The sequence below is a fragment of the Tachypleus tridentatus genome, chromosome 6, assembly GCF_004210375.1.
Source record: "Tachypleus tridentatus isolate NWPU-2018 chromosome 6, ASM421037v1, whole genome shotgun sequence".
In the NCBI taxonomy this organism is placed as follows: domain Eukaryota; kingdom Metazoa; phylum Arthropoda; class Merostomata; order Xiphosura; family Limulidae; genus Tachypleus; species Tachypleus tridentatus.
The window spans coordinates 37,040,657-37,065,705 of record NC_134830.1 but is presented as its reverse complement, the minus strand read 5'-3'; the positions used below and the strand labels follow the sequence as shown (position 1 = coordinate 37,065,705).

At 34.8% G+C, this 25,049-nt stretch overlaps 1 protein-coding gene across 4 annotated transcripts in view; it reads right to left on the bottom strand.

Moving 5' to 3' along the window:
- Nucleotides 1-970: 970 nt before the first annotated feature.
- Nucleotides 971-25,049, bottom strand: part of LOC143252257 (uncharacterized) — a 43,781-nt gene continuing 19,702 nt past the window's right edge. The window contains exons 2-3 of one of the 4 annotated variants that reach the window (XR_013028903.1): nucleotides 3,877-10,583; nucleotides 971-3,049 (exon numbers count right to left, since the gene is read on the bottom strand). Coding sequence is in view for 3 of the 4 variants with exons in the window: in XM_076504124.1 (XP_076360239.1) it covers nucleotides 9,315-10,583 (1,269 nt within the window). In the remaining variant the exon portion in view is untranslated. Of the gene's footprint in view, nucleotides 10,610-13,685; nucleotides 13,738-25,049 lie in introns of all 4 variants that reach the window. The other 3 variants (XM_076504127.1, XM_076504126.1, XM_076504124.1) reach the window with 3 other exon arrangements.

Below are 25,049 nucleotides of genomic sequence, written 5' to 3'. Positions count from 1 at the left end.
TTGTCATTTTCTTATCCTACGTTATTTCCTAGTATCATGACAACCCACAAGTATGTTTGGACACTAACTTGACGAACCAATTAGAAGGAACAGAGATGACCACTGGATACACTGGACACAGAATAAAACTCTATGCGTTGTATGACACTGTGTAGTTAGACAGAGGTGGATACTGAAAACTAAATTAAATCTTTTGTTTGTTTGTAGTTAAGCATAATGCTACACAATGGGAAATCAGTGCTATGCACACAACAGGTATCGAAAACCGGTTTTGAGTCGTGTAAGTCCGTAGACATTTCGCTTTGCCACAAGCGTGTTAAGGCGTTCGACTCGTAATCCGAGGGTCGCGGGTTCGAATCCCGTTCGTACCAAATATGTTCGCCCTTTCAGCCGTGGGGGCGTAATAATGTTTTGGTCAATCCCACTATTCGTTGGTAAAAAAGTAGCCCAAGAGTGGGCGGTGGGTGATGATGATTAGCTGCCTTCCCTCTAGTCTTACACTGCTAAAGTATGGACGGCTAGCGCAGATAGCTCTCGAGTAGCTTTGCGCGAAATTAAAAAAAACAAAACAAACAAACCACAAGGGGGCAACTGACTAGTAATTAGCTTCATAATTTTAATAAAATGTAGGTACTGTAATTTAGACAAGAGATGGACTCAAAGTTTCTCTTAGGGAAAAGCAACTGCTGCCAACTACGTCCATAGTTTACGGTCGTCAGGTAACACACCCGATTTAGTCTTATCGACAGATGACACGTTCTAGCCAATTAGAATGGACAGGTGCAAATAATAAGTTAGTATTATTATCGTCTGATAATCTTAAGAAAGTTATATCTAGTTTTTAGACATATAACTTGTAGATAGTGCGATAATATACCTTGTAGATGTTTCATTATTTTGACACCAGAAGTATATCATGCGTTTTTGCTTTTATACAAAATAACAAATCAAACTCAGGTAGACACCACAATTATTCGGTAAAACGTTTTATTTGGAAAATTTTGGACAGAATACGATGTTGTTCGTCCACGTACTGTATGAACATACAAATTAATATACAGTTTTACCCTCTGAACTATGTGCATCATCTCGACATTCTCTTACTTTAACAACAATAAATATTTCTTTTGTTATTCCTTATCACACACATTACATTGCACAAATCTAATCGCAACCTTTGCCCTTATCAACTAAAAAAACTTTTGTTTTGTTTTAACAGACACCTGTTGGACATCAATGCAATTACATTTCCCCTCTTCACCCTTTGGTACCTTAAAAGCTTCGTAATCACCCATCCTTTCGAATACAAAACCTCAACGTTTCGTTTCTAACAAAAATTTGGATTAATTTGCTTTCTTTATTGCTCCAACACAGTTTCGTAATAATTACATAGGAAATACGTCACAGAAAATTAAAGAAGCCAAACAATCGACAAAGAAAAAACAATCAAAATATTTATACAGAAGTTACGAAGTTTATTGCTGTACGAAAATTCTATTATGCGTAAATAGTGAAAGTTTTCAAGTCGAATTTTTTCTCTTGGAAGAAGTAAGCGGTATCAACATCAGATTTCAAAAATCAAATAACTTTGTTTTTTTTTATTCTTGATATGTTCAGAAAATTGACAGGAAATACCTTAATGGCGATTGGTAATTATTTTTATAAATAATTTGTTTACTTCTCAAACGGTAAAATTAGGCCTAAATTATAAAGTAGTAAGCGTGTTTACAATACGGTTTATAAACAATACGTCGTAATGCATTAGACCTACATACGTTTCTGTAGTGGGATATAAGACAAATGGTATTTCTCGGGTAATATACCAAAAGAAACCGTTCATTCTCTCTTCTTTTCAGCAACAGTGTATCAAGTATGTGACTTTTCAGCTTGAGCAAAATCTATTCAGGGGTTTCGCAATTAACTACTGCAGAATGAAATTCAAGAAAACAGAATTGCACGAACGATTTGACTGCAAAGCACCAACAATATAAATAAGAACTAGTTCCGAAAATGTTTTTCTCTCCCCGAAGGGTAACATATACAAAGAAAGTGCTAATTTAATTTTGAACGCTATTTTCTGTATTACCCTGTATATGTTTCTGAAAACAAATAATTATTTACCTTCCACCAAGATGGTAACATTAAGGAAATATCAGTTTCATACAAAAATGTTTGAGCTCGTGTAAGCGGTACTGTTCAGTAGTAACAAGGACAGCGTCCCTAACTATACGTTCACAGGGAATATCGTGAAAATTGCATGTAAAGATGGTTACTAAATCAGTTAAATCTTTCATTATCCTGCAGTTTCTCAGTGATAGGTGGCTCCCGTAGCTTAGGTTTCATCAAAATAGTATTGGCCTTTTACAAAGTAAAAACAAATAGTTAAAGGTTACGTAACTTTCTATGGCTTGTTAGTTCTTTCCGAACTTAACGGTAATAATAAAATACGCTAAAATGGAAACTGACATTGTTGCAGGTGAAGTGCTCTTACATTACCACATATCACGTACTTTGACAATGTTGGAAACCAAGTGTTCTATTTCAGCGATGAACATCTGTGTAGTTAGCGTATATTTATTCAATAAGAAATACCCCTCATTAAATCACCCTGTATTTCGTCTTAACCGCGTTACACCCAGACTACGCAATTATATACGAATTACATACAACTACAATTTTACGAACTCAAAATTTATCCCGCAAACAATTAACTACAAATCTAATTATGTTAATCTCAACAGAATTAATTTATCTTTCACATATATAAGTTTGTTTAAACACTACGATGCGGAAGTAAATCTTAAAAATAAAACAGTTTTATGCGTTAAACAAAATGTATTTACGAAAAGAAATGAAAGGAGATTGAACTAGAAAATACCTTTCAGCTTAACATTCCAACCAATAACCCTTTGTAGTCATCTCTAATCACAAAAACACAATCTTTCTGACGTAAGTTTTTAGACATTTTGTATTATATTAGGAAATTAATATAATAATATCAAACGGTTTGTTTGTTGTTTTTTGTTTGTTTTTGGAATTTCGCACAAAGCTACTCGAGGGCTATCTGTGCTAGCCGTCCCTAATTTAGCAGTGTAAGACTAGAGGGAAGGCAGCTAGTCATCACCACCCACCGCCAACTCTTGGGCTACTCTTTTACCAACGAATAGTGGGATTGACCGTCACATTATACGCCCCCACGGCTGGAAGGGCGAGCATGTTTAGCGCGACGCGGGCGCGAACCCGCGACCCTCGGATTACGAGACGCACGCCTTACGCGCTTGGCCAGATATCAAACGGAACGATTAAAAAGATTTATTAATTGTTAAATAGGCCTAAATATTAGGCTTAGTTAATTCGTGATAAAAACAACAACAAATAAGTGTAATAGCAGAAAAAAATCACTTCAGGAAAGCAAATGAAAATGATTGCGAGTTACTGATGTAGAAAAATCTCACGGCTTGCCTTGTTTTTGTTATTAACAGCAAACCTACACATTTGGGTTATCTATAATGTGCCTCGAAATCCGATGTTTATCGGTAAAACCTCTAGGCTTTACAGCAGAATGTCTACGGACTTAATATAGCCCAGAGTGTAGTCTTTTATCTTACTTCAAAACAAACCATGGCTCGGCATGGCCAAGTGGGTTAAGGCGTTCGACTCGTAATCTGAGAATCGCGGGTTCGAATCTCTGTCGCATCAAACATGTTTGCCCTTTCAGCTGTGGGGGCGCTATAATGTGTTAATCCCACTATTCGTTGGTAGCCCAAGAGTTGGCGGTGGTTGGTGATGACTAGCTGCCTTCCCTTTAGTCTTACACTGCTAAATTAGGGACGGCTAGCCCTTGTGTAGCTTTGCGCGAAATTTAAAAACACAAACAAGCAAAACAAACCTAAAACCTTCAGAATTACCGCTGAGCCACATGGGGGCGACCCTAGGATTTACTCACGTATATAAATTAAACTCCATACACTATACAAAAATTCCAAATGGATAAATTTTCTATTATCTTAGGCTTTTTTAAATTAAGTAAAGAAGACAATTCTATTTTAACAGAAATATTTACTTTTCAAGTATTGCACTTCTTGAGCCGTTTTTATGAATATATTTGTAAGCAAAATTATGTAAAATGTTATAAACTGACCGTTAAGTTTGAAAATTTTCTTTACATTAAAACAATTGACACATTTTTGGTATGGTATTTTCCCAGTTTGTGTGGAAACAAATGTGTCAAAAGTCACAACAAGCTATCTGCTGAGTCTAGCGAGAGGAATCTAACCTCTGATTTTAGCGTTTTAAGTCCGTAGACTTACCGCTGGACCAGTCGGTGACCCTCTGAAAGGAAATATAAAACAATCTTACAGAAAATGTTATGCTTTCACAACAAGGGTAATACGATTTTGACACTAACAACAAAAAAATTGCTTTCTATGGAAAAACAAAACAAAATATTACCGAATCAAATCGTACTAGTATGTGTGTTACGATATTTATATGTGAACTGATTTTGTTATGTAGAATTCCCAACACTTGAACCTGCAAGAAGTTGCCGAGAATCAAATTAGAAGCGCTTGCAGGCGAACACACAGTCAGAAAATCTCGCACAATCTGCCATAAAGAGGAAGCTGGGGAATATCAGACTATTACAGAATATAAAACAGGGACATTTTGAAATTGCTGTCACAAAAAGAAGCGTCAAATCTACTGAGAAAGTAGAATCAAAAGTAACACAAATTAAGTAGCAGGACAATCCATTAAGCCAGCATAAAACCTCCCAGTATTTACTACCTACTGAATCTGTACCTTCTGAATACCTTAAGAGTGTTGTGCATTTTCTTTCTTTCCTACGCTCCAACCCATCGTACCGACACTTTCCACGGGACACCAGTTTGCAAAACTCTTGCATCAGGTAAAAGAAAGTGATATAAGACGTGATATAAGTTAAGGTAAAGTATATATATATATATATGAAAGTGAATTAGAAAACTAACGTAAAGTAAGATCAAATACTGGAATACTAATTTCAACATTGAAACTAATGATTAGCTCAATGATCAAATTTAACTCACTTAAGAACATGTTTCAAGCTATTGTGGTGTAGTGACATGGACTAATAATGTACATAATAAGTTAATAATCGGAAACAATTGTTAATCTAGTACAATGTATTTAATGATTTTAACATGATAAGTTTATTTTTTCTGCAAGAATCTATGGAGCGGTTAGTTAAGTGACAGCTTTCCACAATTTCGTTTACAACACGAGCTTTATCTTACAAGTTATGAGGTACAGGTTAATTTATAAGTAAATACGGTTTTATTAATAAATGAATCATCTTATAAGTTCTTAAATAAACTTGGATAACCGAAAAATCTACTGATTTGTCCGTAAGTATGTGATCAAATAACATGTTCAAGTATAATACAGAACCTTACCACTGCTATTAACTTCAGATTTGGTTACCTAGCAGTAATATTGGTTTCTGGTACGAATATAAGTTATTAACATTTGCCTTCACTATCGAAAAGTTATCACTGACATTAAACAACCTTTAACATTTGATAACTATTAATATTATAAACTCTGGCACTTGATACATAAAAAACATTACCTTGGATATGAAAATCTACCAACAGTATGAACCTTTACAGTTTACTATTTATTAAACATTGTCATGGTCAGATGTAAGCAACAGTTATATAACCTTATAACATTTGTTTTATAATTAACAACATTGCCTTCGGTCGTGGAAGCGTTTTCAACAATATTAGAATCAGACATTTGGTACTTAACAGTGTATTTGAACACTGGTGTTGTTAAATAGCAGCAGTGTTTGACATTTACAAACAGTGTTCGATATTTAATATCTAGCTGGAAAGCGTTTCAGTCTCTGACAAAGTTAAATTTCAATGACTTCAGAGTCTGAGATGCAAAACCAAGGCAGCTTTCAATTCTAGTTTATAAAAAATCTTGCTTCTTCGGAAAACGCCACTAAAAGCAGTTACAGAAACCATGCTATTATAAATTAACACTATAAATTAAGCAAGTAATATGTTTTTGGTAACGCAGTGTTAACAACAGATCGATAATTCAGAGGACATTGTATACCATAATTCACCTTTTGGAGACGTAAGTCTAGTAATGACTTCTCTGTTATAATATTTTATAAGAATATAAAATAGAATCAAGAATATAGAATCAAAAAATCTAAGAATAATATTACTTTTAACCCTTTCACTGTTTGATGATAATGCAAAACGAATTTAGGCTTATGCATCCTCTGCTTTTGTTCCCTAGCAATAACAAAACTTGTGCTGCAATTCCACGCCCCCTATTGGAACATACTCCAACACGGAAATTAAAAAAAAAAAACCTGCTACCTGCAATACGATACATGAGACGACTTGAAGGAGACAGTACCTACATCAGCTCCTGGAATGGAGTACAGGAGACAGATTCCACATTATCTGCCTGAAAGAACAAGTTATTCTATTTCCTTCTTGCAGAATTATAAGAGTAATAATATCCGCTCTACATACCAGAATTATTGTAGAGAAGATATACCTCATATAACCCATGTAACATTCAATATGGTAGAGAAGATACACCTCATATATCCCATGTAACATTCAGTATGGATGGCAACATCTATATTACATTCTTGAAAATGAATAAGTAACTGAAGTGCAATGTACGTTACAATCACCTGCCCATTAAATACCAATAAAATAATACAGGACAGAGCCAATTAGGTTATTAACAAGCAGATGAAAATTCTCCACTACAATACACGTGATACGTTGTTTATCACAATACTTATCACCCACTCGCAAATAAAAGTCCCCAAATTATCTATCTGCAGTACAGTACACGTGATAGCAACCAAACACAACACTGTTCTAGCTGTATGTCATATGAGACAGCTCCTACTGTACCTTCCTGCAGACAGTACACGTGGTAACACCCACACTATTCCAGCTGTATGTTACATAAGACGGCCTACATCTTACATACCTGCCATACACCTAGTAACATCCACACACACCGTTTCAATTGTATATTATATGAAACAGCCCCTACTTTATCTACCTACAACACAGTACAGTTCCAACTATATGTTACATGAGCCAGTCTCCATCTTACACGTGTGATTCTGCGCTCTCCATTCCAGGACTACAAAGTAGGAAACCTCCACATTGCAAATAATAAGCCCCCAAAATAACAAGCTGAAATCATGTACATTACATGAAAAATCCTCATACCGTTTCACTGCTGTACAACAATTCAACCATCACTTAATTTTCACACTATTGCACGCAGGATAAAATAACAAAACTAGCTAGCTACCTGCAACGTAACAAGAATAATAAAATAACAAAATTACCTGCAACGTAACAAGAATAACTTGTTACTGGCTCCTCATACTGCTCATGTTTTACAACTTTATAAGAAACAGTCCCCAGAGACTGTAGGCAATAATTTTTTAGGTAAGCTATTTTCAAATGTCACTTCTCTGAATATTCTTCATTTCATGTCGTGAATTCAGTTTTGAATCATATCGTATTTCCCGAAGGATCTGCGAACTTAATAATTTACTTTGAAATGTCATTCTGAATTACATTTAATTATTCATTCTGACTTACATGTTAGAGTATAACTAACATATAATAACAACATTATTATATTCAAAACAAAGAATATTAACCTTAGGCGGTTATCTTCACATCTCTGAAAAACTTTCTTTAAAACTGCTAGGGAATATTTCAATAAACCTTTCAACAATCAAGCGTCTTGTATAAAGATATGCAAAATAGCAATCAATATTTGGAAAAATACTTGTGACTTTATATACGATTTAGGTTTTTCACCCTATTATGAAATTCGCGACTGCTCTATGGACATCACTTACTGTTACAATATATTGATGTTTGGTGACACATACATACATATATAATAAACTGTAAAATAACGATGTATATATTATGTTATTCATGACTTACGCAGATATTTTATGTACAAACATTTCAAGTTCGCTCTCCGAAGACCCAACTCGCAGATGGCTGTTCATCATACCAGTTGGTTGATAAAGAGCATTATTTCTTCTAATTTCTTAATATTTGTATAAATATGCCGACTGTGGTATGTTTCCTTACATTAAAGTAACTCTATATACATACCAAAACATGAAAGAAGTAGTAATAACTGAAGTGGTACAATTAACTTGTCAATATTATTCTTTGGCTGAATATATACACAGTATGATTAATGCTAAGCAGAGCTCCTTAGTACATTTGTTCAGTTTTCAAATAGTCTGGTCTTTCCTTGCTTTCGTACTGACGCAGACGTTACGAACATATCATGATACAAAAAAGTTACTCATACTTCTTCCAATTTTCTATTATCCTTAAAAACTAGACGATTGGCTGTTTAAACAAAGTTCTCTAGCGATATTGGCTCACCTACAGAACTTGTTTTGACATCACTTTACCCCTGTAACATTTCACTGTGTACAGAATATTAACGCAACTTTCTGCCTTTAGCTAAGTAAAAAGAAGTAATGGGAAAAGATCTGCCATTCGCGTATAAAAAAGTTAATTTCAATACCTTTGTTTACAAGAAATGCTAAGTAAATAACCAGCAACACACGACTCACAACACTGTCAAAAAATACAGGAAAAAAACAAACATTTTCCACACTAATGTTTAAATAAAGTTTCATAGATAGTTAAGTATAATTATTATTAAAGTTTTCGTGGGACAGGATAATATTTTTAATTATTTACATAATTAATTACAGTTATTTTTCCTTTTGTACCAAAAACATGAGGACAAATAAACATTGACAGTATGAACACTCGACGATCAACGTTCCAAGGGACTATTTGTCTAAACGAAAGTATTTGATCCATAACTGGATTTCAGTAGAAAAGAAAATTTTTCGACATGAAGCAGAATTTTCAAATTTGGTCCCTTGTACCTCTCTCTATACGGGATCGTTGTTTAATGATTATTAAATTAGTACGAAACCTTTGAGTGAAAATCGCACGTGTATATAGTAATTGGTATATAAATATATCTTTGCCGATAATAACCTTCAAACAAAACGGTTGTCAAATATTTGGGAACATCAGGAACTTTGTTCTGAGTTTTAATATTATTTGTAATTTAAAGCCAACGTATAAAGCACTTATATCTTTCTGCTCCCCCACTATCAGTGTTTCAGGCTCTTTCAATTAAGTGTCATTAAGCTCTTAGAATCGAGTGCTGATAACGAACATAAAACATGTTACATTCAAAACATGAGAATGGACATTCAGTCATGATTCAACTGGAGTACTTTGTTCTTCGTCCTCGCTTAATTTTTCTTTCAAATAACTGGACACAGGGTAAGGCTGACCGTTTTCCGTGAGTGACGTCATAAGTTCTTCAGCACTAACCGGGGCCAATTTCACATTGGGAGGAGATAAGGGAGAGTACAGGTCAAAGTCGTAAAGTGCCATATCTATATCACCAAATATTTCATCCCCAGAACTAGAGCTGGACGTGGCCCCGGGGGTTGGGCTTGGAGAAGAAGTTGTGTAACGGAAGTTCAGAGTTGGCAGTTCTGACGTAGGGCTGCTTGTAGCAGGAAGGAGCACATGTAAGGACGTCTCCGGGTTACTGGATGATTCGCTAGGTGTTTGTACAGTTTCAGCCACGCTGTCAGCTGCAGAGCTGCTTCTGTTTCTTTCAGCAAACTGACAATCCCCAGAGGAGTCAAACGCCGGTTCTGGTGGCAGAACGCTAGTGGCTGTATTGGTTGATAGGGAACTGAAGTTCAATACTGAGCTCCAGTTCAAACTGGTCAGTCTGTCACTGTCGTCATTCCATAAGGCACCGGAATCAAGACGATCGCACGCTGTCTTTACAAAAGGCGTTATTCTTCCGGATGCAGAGTCGAACTCCATCAGGTATCTGTCGTATTCCTCACTCAAGTCGTCACCATTCTGCTTGTAAACTCCTTCTGCTAAAGTACACGACTTAGAAGCATAGCTATTTTCTACGGAGCTAGTCTGTGACTTATGATTAAGCCGTTCTTCAGCCTGAGATGGTGATTTATACTGGTAAGTGTTCAGTAAGGACTTCAATGGGTAGCTACTATCAGCATCAGGGTTAGGCTGCTCCGTGTCAGAAAGGCATCTTTGGATGGGTTTGGAATCCACGGCAGAGTTGAATGTGTTTCCCGAATACCCTTCGAACGTAGTTTGGCTCGGAACAGGAGGTGGGTCGAGGGTCATGACCTGCGGATTTAGAGGTGCCAAGAACAAGTGATTATTAGGGGCATAGTTCATTTTTATCCCTTCCTGTTCACATTCTCTTTGGATTTCACGTAGAGTATTATAGATGAGAACGGACCGTCTCAGACTGAGAGTCTGTCGAAGTCTGTTCAGTTTACAAACACTAATATTAAACACTGACTGACGCTGGGTGATATATAGTGAGGTGGGCGTTTCACACTCTTTGCCGTCTTCATACTTCCGTTTGACACCGCGAGCTTGGGAATCACACAACATGTTATCTTCATCTACATCGAGCGTCTGGGTTTTCTACAAAAGACAGAAAAAAAAAGAACCTACAATTAATTATTTATGCATCCTAATTTATCATCATTTGTAAAAAAATAAATACACACGAAACGTTCAGTATGAAATCATTTCTTTCTTTATCAAATCTTAGTTTACAAATGATATGTTTAAAGGTAATACCATCCAAGAAAGCTGCAAAGGCTTGTGTTAAACATATTAAACGTATAGGGTTTAATAGCAAAGAAATAAAAAATGATCTTTTGTCCTGTTTGTGAAAATTTAAAGAACGAAGTTTCAGTTTTAAGATAAGAACAATGAGCTATAGAATGTTTGTTTGTTTTATCAATTTCACGCAAAGTTACACGAGGTCTATCTGCGCTAGCCGTCCCTAATTTGGCAGTGTAAAACTAGAGGGAAGGAAGCTAGTCATTACCACCCACCGCCAACTCTTGAGCTACTATTTACCAACGAATAGGGGGATTGATCGTCACTTTATAACGCCCTCATTGCTGAAAGGGCGAGTATGTTCGGTGTGATGAGGATTCGAACCCGCGACCCTCAGATTACGAGTCTAATGCCTTAACTACCTGGCTGTGCTGGGCATAAAATTAAGTTCAAATTTTACATGTACCTCTGACTAGCTACTGAACTAATACTTGTTATTCCCCTCGGTGGGCCCAGCAGATAGCCCGATGTAGCTTTGCGATAAGAAAAAACACATACACTAATACTTGTCTGTTTATTAAAGGATCTGTCTACAGGTTCATAATTAATAATGAATAAAATTAGTGTAAAATATATTAGACAATAAAATCTACGGTTAGTCTAATTGGTAACCAGTTCCAATCGCTTTCACGCAAACAAATTGTATGATGGTAGGTTTATAACGAACAAACGCCTCAGATGTATAAAATATGCTTTTGTGCCTTTGCAAAAATTAAACAACTTTACATTAAACAAAAACAGTTAGAAACAAAGTAAAACATCAGTTTATTTGAAGACACGTGATTGTAATTTCCAACTAAATGAACTTTTTTCAGTTTAACTGCTAAGCACTCTCACTCATTTTTTCGCAAACAAACTGTATGAATAAAAAACACACCAGAGATAATATTTTTCTGTGTTATCATAAAGATTAAATAAGTTTCTTTAAACAAAATATCTATTATCCATGACCAGATGGTACGATTCATAATTATAGTATCATATTGAACGGTTTTGTGTTTTCAAACGTACGACACGTGAGCAATAGTAAGTACTGTCCAGATGTTGTATATCATTAGCTTATACAGATATAGTGAAACAAACAGTCATTTGATTATAATTTTAACCAAACGCTACTTAAAAGTTACATATAAGAGATATTAATAAAGAGAAGTTTCAACTTTTTTTTAATATTACAATACTAAGCGCAATATTAAAAGTAATTATAAGTTTCAGCTGTATCTTCCACTCTCAAAAGATAAATAAATCTAGATTTTTTAATGTATTTTATCCTAAACGTCAATAGACTATTAGAGATAAAACAGTTTTCGTGTGATATATGCATTATAGTTTCAGTTTTCTACAAATTCAAAATATACAAATTTATCTTGCCTCTATGAACCAATCGTACAAAGTCACTTGAATGCATAAGAAAAAAATAAATAAATCGGTGATGTCACGTGCAGTACCTGACCAATCGAGAGCCAGTCTACACTGCTAAAATTAGAGTAGCATACATGCTCCTAAAATAAGAAAGAAAGGTTAAACGTTGCTGAAGGAAATCGATTGCTGAAACTAAAGTTTCGTTGGTTTAGTGAGAATATGTACTGTAATAGATATTTCTAAACAGTTTCTAAATTATAGTATTCAATCTGAGGTTCTTATGAATGTAATGAAAATAACTTCACAATGATATCGCAATACTTCAGAAGAGGAGAAAATATATCATTTTTCGGATATATGAGGTGTATTGAGCGAAATATAATTTCATACTAGTTTCTCCACCTTCGAAGTGTTACTGAGGGATTTGAAAGTGAATCCTGTTTCACCAGATTCAGAAAACAAAACTCTGAGAATGTTAAAACAAATACAACTAGTATAGATTTATCAGTCCTGAACAGCTATATTGTTGGGAAAAACCATATAACTGAACAAAAGAACGTGAAACTACTACATGTCTTAGTGAACTAACTGTTACAAAACTAATATATAGAACAAGGTAGTGAAATACGAGTAAATACAGAACTTCGACAAGAGAGGGAAAATCAGATATCTGTTGAAGTTGAAGAAGGATAACATTATATCAGACCAGAGGGTTTGAATATCGGTGTCATGTACATAAAATCCAGGAATACAACATTTTTGTTAGGCCTAAAGTATTGAATATCGCTAGTGACAATCAGGAATTATTAAGAGTTTTCATCAAATTCACATTTTGATGACGACTTTCGCATAACCAGGTTTGACGTTGTTAATTTGTTGAATTTCATGTAAAACTACTCGAAGGCTATCTGGGCTAGCCGTCCATAATTTAGGAATGATAGACCAGAGGGAAGGCAGCTGGCCAACATCATCCACCGACAACTCTTTAGCTACTCCAATCGAATAATGGGATTGATCTTTGCATAATAACAACTCCATGACTGAAAAGGCGAGCATGATTGGTGAAGGAATTCTAACCCAAAGGTTACAAATCGGGTGCCATGCCAGGTCGCTTTAACGTTGATTCATTCTACAATAGTATTCACTGAGAAGAAATCATACTGAAATACAGTTTATTCAGAAGAGAATACGGTAAACGGAGTATCTAAATATGGTTTTCAAAAGTAATGCCATTTGTAGCAAAATAATGTCACTTCACTAAGTACATTAACAATCTTATAAATGGAGCTAGTAATGGTTCTACATTAGCTATCCTCTTCATAATGAGAAACTAAATGGTTAGATATACAAATGAAAGCAATCTATTATAATACAGACGTTACACAGGTGAATAACACAAGAAACATATCTCCTCTATATAACAAGTGAAAGCTTCTTTTGTTGACATTTCTCAGCATCATAATATGAAGCTTCTTTTTGGTCACGAAGGTGATTGTACTGTAAGTTGGATACTTCACTTCACAGAAGTCAGAATACCTTTGATAGGAGTTAAATAATTTACATCACAGAGTTCCGAAGAGGTGTTGTTCTGAAAATTGAACGTAAAAATAATTACTCATGTAGGCCTAACGTTCATACAGGTCGTTATATTAAACAAAAAGTGACATGTGTGTGATGTTATATTAGGGACATAAGCCGATGACATTTTGAGGTGTGTTTCTAATCATTCTATGTTATTGTTACCATAATTAAAGCTTTCTAATCTTTTGAAAAATCACATGAAAATTCTCATAATAATAATATAATCCTTATTATTAGCGAAACTTGATAAAATAGTTAAATAAAAAATAGAATTAATGGCGGAAATTTTTCGGAACATTGGTCTGTCTCTTTATCAAAAAAAAACATCTGAGCTAACTCGATAAAATTAACACCTCCACTGTTCAAAGTTTTAACGTCCTAGGAATATTACTGAAATATTACTTAAGTCGATCAACAACCACAATACGTAAAATAAAAATACAGAAAATAATAAGTTGTTATTAAGCACAAAGCTACACAAAGGGCTATCTGTGCTCTTGCCTACCCCAGGTATCGAAACCCGGTGTATAAATTTAAAATAGCATACACAGAATAGACCGACTAGGGTTTCTTCCTATATCTAATCGGAGGTTTCTAGTGATGATCTTAGTATGTTAGGTAAAGATTTGCAATTCAGGATAAGAAAAGGCTTGAGGTTCAGTCGCCCCCCCCCCCCAACTGTCTTACATTTACATGCTTGTGCAGTTGAACAGTTTGAACAGAAGATTAGTATCTTCGTGGATTCAACCTTGATGTACATAACTGCATGTTATATCACGTGTCGGCACAGTTTTAAAATCAACTTCCAACCCTTTCAATTTCGAGAAAAAAGGCCTAAACAGATAGTGTTGTTGCTCATGCATGAAAGGGTTTAAGTTGAAGGTGCCGGAAAATAACATACACACACACGCCATTTGTACACCCTGACAAACATCTTGAATAGAAATATAAAATGGACGAACTAAGAACTTTACTATTATATGACCTCACTGAACTTTATAGCGACAACCTAATAAAATGTGTGAAGTTCTAAAGGTTTCCACCAAAACGTACGTTGTTATACATTGTTGCATTTGTACCTCGTAAGCGTATTTACACATTGTAGTTCGCCTCGTGTGCCAACAAACCTACGTCTTGTAATTATTTAGGTGTAATGCAAATAAACATGTCACTGTTTAAAATCATTGAAAGACGCGTACGTTAGGAACTAATCACTTATCAATCATATACGTTAATGCACCAAAAGCACACAGAAACGTCTAGAGGACTGACTGTTCACGACCTATGGTAACAATTTGACTATTCAATCCCAATGACCTTTAACTACAAAGATTAATAAAAGCCTTGACCCGCTTATTGTAATGTCACAGCATTCTTTAAGAGAAATCAGACATCCATTTTTGTTTGTGTTTGTTTTATCGGCTAATTCTCGCGAACACTTTTTTTTATTAACTTTGAGGTGTATTATGTACTGCAGTGGTTGTCCGTGATTCCAGGATGGAGTGGTAATACAAACAACGGGGCTATTTATACAAAAGTGTCGCTTCTGAGTAAACCATGGTGGCGAAAAAATAGACGTAAGTGGCGTTAAAGTATAAGTCATCCATAACAAGTGGTGAAATAATAAAAATGTTCTTCTATTTGTCTCACTATTGGAACGATTCTCGAAATTTTTAAAGCGATTCTAGGAGTGTGAAGAAACGTTAACTTCAAATCTGTTCGTTGTAATTTATTTCAGCACTGTTTCAGCTTTTTCTGTGCATTTAAGACGGTGAAACTTTTAACAATGTACGCAGTGTAAGACTCACCGCCAAATCTTGGACTACTCTTTTACCAACGAATTGTGGGATTGACCGTCACATTATAATGCCCCCACGGCTGAAAGGGCGAGCATGTTTGGTATGACGGAGATTCGAAGCCACGACCTACTGACAGTTTCAAACCGACTCTATACTTGATGTTGACTGTTGACGAAAGCGATGAGACGAAAGATACGTGATAATTATTTCAACATTATATGTTTTCGTCGAAACCATATCCAGTTTTCGCTATTCTCAATAATGAGCTTGAAAATAATAAAAACGTCAGTATTTTGTTTGAATAGGTAGGAGCAACATACATATTATGTTTAAGGATGAAAATGTAGGTAAAGTCGCTTGAACCTACAAGAGTAAGCGTGTTATAACTTCTGTTTTGTTTTGTTAATTTGTTTGTTGTTAAATAAATCTATCTGCGCTTCGCTCACCGCAGTGCTGAAATATATTGTTTTTTTTTTATCTTTATAAGCTTGCAGACTTACCAAAGAGCCTTCAGTGGCACCGAGGTTTTATCAGCAGCTTATGAAATAGACACACAAAAATTAGTTTGTTTCTTTGTTTAAGAATTTCGCGCAAAGCTACTCGAGGGGTATCTGCGCTAGCCGTTTCTAATTTAGCAGTGTAAGACTAGAGGGAAGGCAGCTAGTCATCACAACCCACCGCCAACTCTTGGGCTACTCTTTTACCAACGAATAGTGGGATTGATCGTCACATTATAACACCCCCACGGCTGGAAAGGCGATCATTTTTGGTGCGAGGGGGATACGAATCCGCGACCTTTTAGACTACGAGTCGCACGCCTTAACCCACCTAGCCATGCCGGGCCATAAAAATTAGTAAACGGTATATTACATTCTGATATCACATACAGTCATTTAGTACGTTCATACATTAGGATATTACAATTACAGTAATGAATTAAATATTAATTGGTAACTATAAAATGCTGTATTATTCTTGAATTAATATTAATCAATATTTGATCGTGTATTTTATCAGTTTTCATCTGAGACGAGTGGAACGCGAGAACTCTTTGCCTGATTTCAAATATCACTTCTGTTGAATCTAAAGCTATCATGTTTCAAAAGGTATAAACAATCATTATGATTCAATAAATTCACACCAATATTCAATTAGATAGGGAAAAAAAAACTCATTAAGTTACTAGAATTCTAAGAACCCATGAGAGAAGGCAAAAGGGAATATTATAATATGTCAACCACACCATATTTACCATATACACTGTCAACGAAGCTTTTTGACCAATATCAGGGTTCATCAAATCGGTTAGAATACAATAAATATGGTAGGCACTATACAAATGTCACGTAATATCAAATAAAAAAAAAATTGGTTGCATTCATGAAATTATGAATACTTGAGCACCCGCATCTCACTCTTCTAATTTCTATTTCTTTGATTATTTTGTTATTTAGTTATTCTTCATATAAGAATGATAGACGATGTACCCCCATTGAATTTTGGTCCTACTTCCTCAGTCACCTCCAAAACTTAGGGTACATTTTATATCCCACATTATGGTCTGTATCTTAGGGAAGCTTTCGATTGGTGCAGTATTTTTTATTTTTGTTTAGGCTTATTTTGTTCATTAGAAAATATTATTAGTCAGAGAACTGGATGTCCTGTTTTTAACGCAGTCCTTCTTTTTGACATATATATCTACGTCCAAAATCAAAAGTTAATAAAACAGTGCGACAGCTACTCTGTCCCTAATATTAGTTTTTACAAAGTAGAAATACTGAAAATTGAAGATTCTGACTTTGCCACTGGAATTGTAAGAACTAAAGTAGTACAATAATTTACTTACACTTTACAAGTTTTATAACCCATGCAAAGATAAGTTTATTTGTTGTTAAGTGATAAGCTACACATCCTGGGCTAACAGTGCTCTTTTCACTGCCAGTATTGAAACCGGTGTGTAAGTTCTCGAACTCACAACTGAGTCACCCGGGACTCACGCAAGAATAAGAGAAAGTAACAATCTTTATTTTTAGCCTTCTAAACAACGCTGTGTTTTATTTATATCTTCGTACGTTTAAACTTAGAATCTAATCCTAGCAGATATGGAGGAATAAGTTTTGAAAAAAAAAACACGACATATTTTTTCTAAGGACTCCAAAAGAACAGTTTCTAACTCGTCCCTGGAGAAGGACTTTATATGAAAGATCTCATAATATCAGATTTCTCGAACTGCATTTCCCTACTGTTTTATCTAATCATAAAAACCTATAGGTTCGTAACTTATTCAATCAGATAAGATCCTACAATTGAACTTTTTTGCTTGCTTGGGATAACTACAAGAATAGTTTACATCTAAAAAGATGAACACTACCTACCCATAAACGACCCAAGTAATATCCAGACAGTGGTTGATAAATAGTCACCATATGGCCTATAGCCCTAGAACAAATTTTTGAATGTCCATAACAGGTTCGACGAAATAACAAGGATTTAAAAGAAACAAAACTGTATGCTTGTCGATATTATTGGTTAATATAAAGTGAACTTCTATCAATATTATTGGTTAATATAAGGTGAACTTCTATCGATATTATTGGTTAATATAAGGTGAACTTCTATCGATATTATTGGTTAATATAAGGTGAACTTCTATCAATATTATTGGTTAATAAAGGTGAACTTCTATCAATATTATTGGTTAATATAAGGTGAACTTCTATCAATATTATTGGTTAATATAAAGTGAACTTCTATCAATATTATTGGTTAATATAAGGTGAACCTCCATCGATATTATTGGTTAATATAAGGTGAACTTCTATCGATATTATTGGTTAATATAAGGTGAACTTCTATCGATATTATTGGTTAATATAAAGTGAACTTCTATCAATATTATAGGTTAATATAAAGTGAACTTCTATCGATATTATTGGTTAATATAAAGTGAACTTCTATCAATATTATTGGTTAATATAAGGTGAGCTTCTATCGATATTATTGGTTAATATAAGGTGAACTTCTATCGATCACCCATGTTAAGAGGTTAATCAACATCGTCACTAACACTATTACATGAACAACATGATACATTAAATCTTTGTTTAACAAAGTGTGCCTCAGGTGAGCACATGATATCCTGGGGAGAGAGAGATTTGTTTAGAGTCATTAGTGCAAGAATGCAAAAATTAAAACGTTTTAATCCATTTCTCATTAATAACAATAATAAGTAAGTACTAGAACACGTGTAGTATTTTAATGTGTATCTTTGTGTTTTATCTCGTCATTTGATTCGCTTTTTCACTCATACATTTCTTTGTTTATAGTTAAGCACAAAGCTACACAAAGTGCTGTTTGTGCTCTGCCTCTGCCAACAACAAGTATCGAAATCCGGTTTCTAGCGATAAGTCTGCAGAAATACCGCTGTGCCACTGGGGATGGGGGCTTAAAGGGGGCGTGAATGAGAAAAATTTTAATTAAGTTTTAAGATTTAAACTGCATAACATATAACACTTTCTCCTGCAAGTGTCAATTATTTAGCACTGTACATGTTTAATTCTGTGCGTGGATATTAACAGAAGTAAACAACAGATTAGCTCTGTATGAAAACCGTTTTCATATCACATCTTGTACTGGAATCGACGGTAAGATGATTTCAGTTTTCTATTCAAGTACTTTTGTACAAAATACACAACTCGTGAAACAATCAATTGAATACAGCTCGAAGATAATTAAATATCCATCAAAGGTAATACAAACTTACGAACATAAAAACAGGACCAGCTTGACTTAGTGTTAGCGAACCGGACTGCAGAAGAATGCATGGTTCGCGTTTCGAAGCCGTATATAACACTCCGCAGTTGGGGCCGTGGGGTGTGTCATAAGATTGAAGAGCAACTCTCATTATTTGATTAAAGTAGCTAAGGTGTTCCAACGACTAGCTGCAATCAACCAGTTCAGAATTAGGTATGCGCACATAAACAGCCCTTTGTGCAAATATCCGAAACAAAACAAACTGAAAATAAAATGTGTTTATTGAAACTTTCCGCCATATAGCAGAATTCTTTACTACGATGTAAATCTTATATCAAAATTACCATAAAAACTGTTCCTACAGTCGTGCCTGTAAAGCCTAAAATTACATATAAAGGTGATTTCAGACAGTTTTTAACGTTTATATAAACAGAAAGGTGAATTGGTTTGCACTAATTATAAGTAAAAATAAAAGTTTACATGAATCAACAGTCGCGAAAATAATACAAAAAAATGTGCGTTACTAAAAATAGGAGAGAACATTTCATTTGTTTGACTTTCTGTTATTCACGGTAAAGCATAATGAACAATTGTGTGTTACTTTTTAATTTCATCTTAACAACTTTTAATGTAAACTGAAACAATGGTGTAGTCATGTAGCTCAGTGTTTACAGTTGCAGTTGGAAATTCTCTCACTGTTAACCTAAAGATGACCTAGGAAGGTCGAAACGTTCTCTGCTTATCAATAAAAGTGTTAACACCCATACTAGTCGTTCTGAGATACATTTTTATTTCAAGTGGGTTTCTCGTTATCAAGAACGATGTAGTCATAGCTTGGTTTCCAAATATATAACATACTTGGATTTTATTGAAATATGCACTACGAACAATTATCGCTTACGTTTGTTTGACTATCTCTGTCGTGATTTAACGTTCGGTTCGGTTTATCAGTGAAAGCTATCCTATCACCAGTACCCATAGTCACTTAATTCCTAGGCTACTCTCTGGCTAATTAATAGTGGGATTAACTGTCACATTATTACACTCCCACGAATGAAGGGGTGAGCATGTGTGGTAGAACGGAGATTCGAACCCTCGACCCGCAGATTGCGAGTCCAGTATCCTCCCCACCTGGCTATGCCAGACAACGTTTATTTTTGACCTAGTGACACAGAGGTTAGCTCTTTGTTATCTCAGACGTGTTATGACACAAACTATTTGACAAATCAAGTAAGTTACATATTTTATCCGGACATAAAATTATCTTACTTAGTCCTAGGAACATCTCAGATACCAAGGTTTTGTATTTTGCATTGTACAAAGCATGCACGTTTTGCGATTTTTATCTCTACGTTAAAAACATCAACAAAACACTGCCAGAGATATCCATATATCTCGGACACCACGTTTAAATAAAACTACTTAAATAAAAAACAGCTATAACAAAACTCGCAGAAACTGAACAACAAACAAGATGACATACATGCTTTATTTAGAAACCACGAAATGTTCTATAATAAACACGTTACTTACACATACACATCAAATACGTCATGGTCACGTTGTTTTCATTATAAGTACATATACAAAAAAGTCTGCAATTTTTATACTGTGCCCTAGAGTTATTTTCAAAAAAGTTTAACGTTCTAAATTGCAATTAAGTCCATCACGCTTAGAGACACTTTACAAAGTGATAGGTATATGTGGTTTGGTTTGGTTTATTTTGAATTTCGCGCAAAGCTACTCGAGCGTTATCTGCGCTAGCCGTCCCTAATTAAGCAATGTAAGACTAGAGGGAAGGCAGCTAGTTATCGCCACCCACTGCCAAGTCTTGGGCAACTCATTTACCAACGAATAGTGAGATTGACCTTCACATTATAACGCCCCCACGGATATCAAAGGGCGAGTATGTTTGGTGTGACGGGGATTCGAACCCTCAACCCTCAGATTGCGAGTCGAGTGCCTTAACAACCTGGCCATGCCGGGTCAGGCAGATGGGATCTAGTAGTTAACGTGCTGGACTGTGAACTTATGGATAGATGATTCACTTCCCCTTGCCACCAAATCGATCTCTGCACTTTGAGGTCGTATTAACTGTGCGTTAAAAGAGTGACGGTAAAATCCTTTCATTCGATAAGCGTATACCATGACTTAGCGGTGGATGTTGTTGTCTATCACCTCTCTTTATTGTTTTCCAGTTCAATATTAAGTACAGTTATTGCAAATAGCCTAGTCTATCACTTAAAAATTATTTACGGCGAGTGCATATAGCTCTTGAGGAGCTTTGCGCGAAACTAAAAAAACAACAACAACACATGACCAAGCTAGTGTACATAATTCCCGTGTAGTTTGTGCAAAATTCTGCCAACAAACGCTGAAAGTATGTTCTTAAAAGTAGATAATTATATAAGGTACCCCAGTGAGCTGTCATCAGGTATGGCTGAATTATGAGAATTGTAGTACCTCCACAGTAATATAATTATATCACCTATTATTTCTGTAAAACATATGCTGAAGAGTGAACTTATGAATTTTAAAACTTGTCATTCATTCCATTACTTAAATACCCTTAACTTGAGGAGCATATCTACAAAACAGGTGATCCACGGAATAAGGGTTTGATCCTTTTTCTGTTTATAGACATTACCTTTAGACCTACTGCCCATGAATGTTATACGATCGTTACATAAAATATATGTTTAAATCCTAAAATATAATGTTTCCTACCATCCCTTAATGTGTCCATAAATTCTAAACAGTTACTTTAAAAATAATGTTGCTTACCAGCATAACAGAATTATTTTATTTGCTCGTTTAAGATTTCTACAAACTTGTACACTTACCGGCTGTCATAAATTGTTAGAGACCTGCGTTAACTAACTAAAAACAAACTTACTAGTACAAAGTAACACATTTTTTACTCTAAAAATCAAACATCCAAACACTTCATGAAAACATATTGCAATCATTCTACATACTCATGACTACTTTTTATTTATAATCTAGCTTTGAATGTACAAGAAAAACGTGACGTCAAGTTATAATTTCATAGATGCATTATTATTAAATCTTTCCACTTAATGTCATTATTAAAATCCACAACTCCGTCTAGTTAACAAGCAAATTACAACATAGAAACTTTTGTTTACGACTACACGTGTTTACTTGTATGAAACTAACAAGATTTGTCATCACCGATGCTTACTTAGATTGTAGAAGAGGGTCAAAGGGCATACTGATAAAAAAAGATGAGCTGATGGACTGCACTACATCACTCTTATATAGAAGCATCACATGGAGTTAAAACTAACCTTCTACTGCGTGTTTTTATTATATTTTGTAACAGGTCTAAAAGTATCACGAAGATTTCAAGATACGATCGGTGGAAAATAACTGAATGAGACGTACGGTGATACCCGTAGTTCTTTTGTGTGTGTTTTTCGGGTACTCACGCAAAGCTAAACAAGGACTGTCTGTATCAGCCATCCCTAATTTGAACTGACAGACAAGCGGGAAAACAGCTAGTCACCAGCATACCCCACCAACATTTAACAATTCTTATCGAATGATGGAATTTTTTTTGTTTCTCTTGTAACGCAATACAACTTCACAGTATGGAACGCGACTTCACGACAACGAGACGCAAACCATAACTTCTTAGAACTACAGTCTTAGCACGTTAGCCACAACTGAAAAATAAGACAATGAAGTGTAAATGAAAATAAAGTCCAAACTGTTTGCAAACGATTCGCATATTACTATACATGTGAAGTAAACACTGAACACCTTTGATGTTTACGTTTTTACGTTAAATCACGAAGTTACTGTGTAACTTTGACTTAAGTCGAACATCAAAACTATGTAAATTTTTAAACTCATGACTTATATCTGGATAATTACATTGTACTGTATTAAGAGTACTTTCATTAATAAATTAGGAAAATCACTTCAATTTTTTTTTTTTGGTATAAAAGTTTAGCATCATTTTTGGAAGGCTTTAGTTTTCCGTATGGTAACAACTTCTCAAGACTTATATATAGTTCAGCATCCAGAGCAGTAATTTTCAAATGTTATACTTAAAAGATATTTAGAAATAGTCTAGTTACTCTTACCATAAAACTTTCCACATGCATATGTGGAATATTCTACGTTTATAATATTCAAGCAAATAAACGGCAGCCTGTGAAACGGCTGTAACTTTTTACTCTACCAGTAACATAACGGTATATCTGCAGAGCAACAACGCCAGAAACTGCGGTGGGCAGAGCACAGTTAGCCCATTGTGGAGCTTTATGCTTAACGAAAAACAAACTTGTGACTTTTATAACACTGAAAACTCAGATTCTTCTCATAAAGCTGAAATTTCTACAAACTATCACCGTAGTTCTATTGTACTGGAAACTTAACACAGGTCATAATTACAAGCTTATTGACTAATAATAAACTCATACTCATTAGTGACTCTAATAATAATAACAATCCATAAATAAGTAATATACGCATACTATTTATGTGAGACACGCTTATTAACGACTGTAATATAATGCTATCATTCTAAATATTTCATACAAATTGTTTGTGCCAAACAGACCAACATTGACTATAGTATAATGTTTTCATTCTCATAAATCTATGTACAATGTTTACGCGCGACATAACTGTTAATAACCGTACTTATGCTTTTCAATTTACACAGCTGTATTTATGACAAAAAAAAAACCACAAACCCTTCCTTAAACTCATAATTTTTCACGCGTTCTGCCGAAAGTTTTTTTTTCCCTCGGGTTTGAGGAGTTAACTTGTAAACCTGGTGCATAATAATGGAATTTGTGTTTTCAATGATTGTCATACAATGATGAACCTTCACATTATTACTTAATAATTATTACAGATGGCTTGTTTTGAATTAAGCACAAAGCTACACAATGGGTTATCTGTACTCTACACACCACGGGTATCAAACCCGGTTTCTAGCAGTGCGAATTCACAGACGTACCGCTGTACCATCAGAGGGCGTTAGAGATGGTTTTCTTATGATTCAATATTTTCTAAAAATGCAGGTGACAGAAAAGAAAGTTTTTTGTGTTTGTGTTTTCTTTGTGTAAAGCCACATTGGGTTATCTGCTGTGCCCACCGAGGTGAATCGAACCCCTGATTTTAGGGTTGTAAATCCGTAGACTTACCGCTGTAGTAGTGAGGGGCAAAGAAAGCTATCAGTAAAAATGTTAAATAATTAATTGTGTACATTTTGATGCACGTGGTCGCATGTGGACGTGCGCTAAGTTTACGGACTTACAACGCAAAAATATGAGGTTTGATTCCCTGCAGTTGATACAGCACAGACAGCCCACTGTATAACATTGCGTTAAAACAAACAACTAAATTAATGCACGTGACAAGAACGTTAGGATACCTTGTGTACAGATTTTATTTCACAATTCCTAGTATTACTGCTTAAATCAGTCTAAACAATAGATTTAAATTTTGGATATAAACAAATCTCGTACCTAACCCATATAAAAATCAGCAGAAAAGCTTTCAAAGCAGTTTTCTTTATCAACCCGACAAGAATATAAAATAGGATGTAAGCAACAAGATCCTTAAAGTGCTAACACTATTATGTCGCGGACTGATTACGTTTCTATTAGGTTCCGATAGAGGGTGCTCAGAAAATTTGAGAAATTATTTTAAGAGTATAAATATTGTAGCAAACAAGGAAAAATATTTCAATCGTAGTATGATTTTGAATACAAAAATTACTATTATA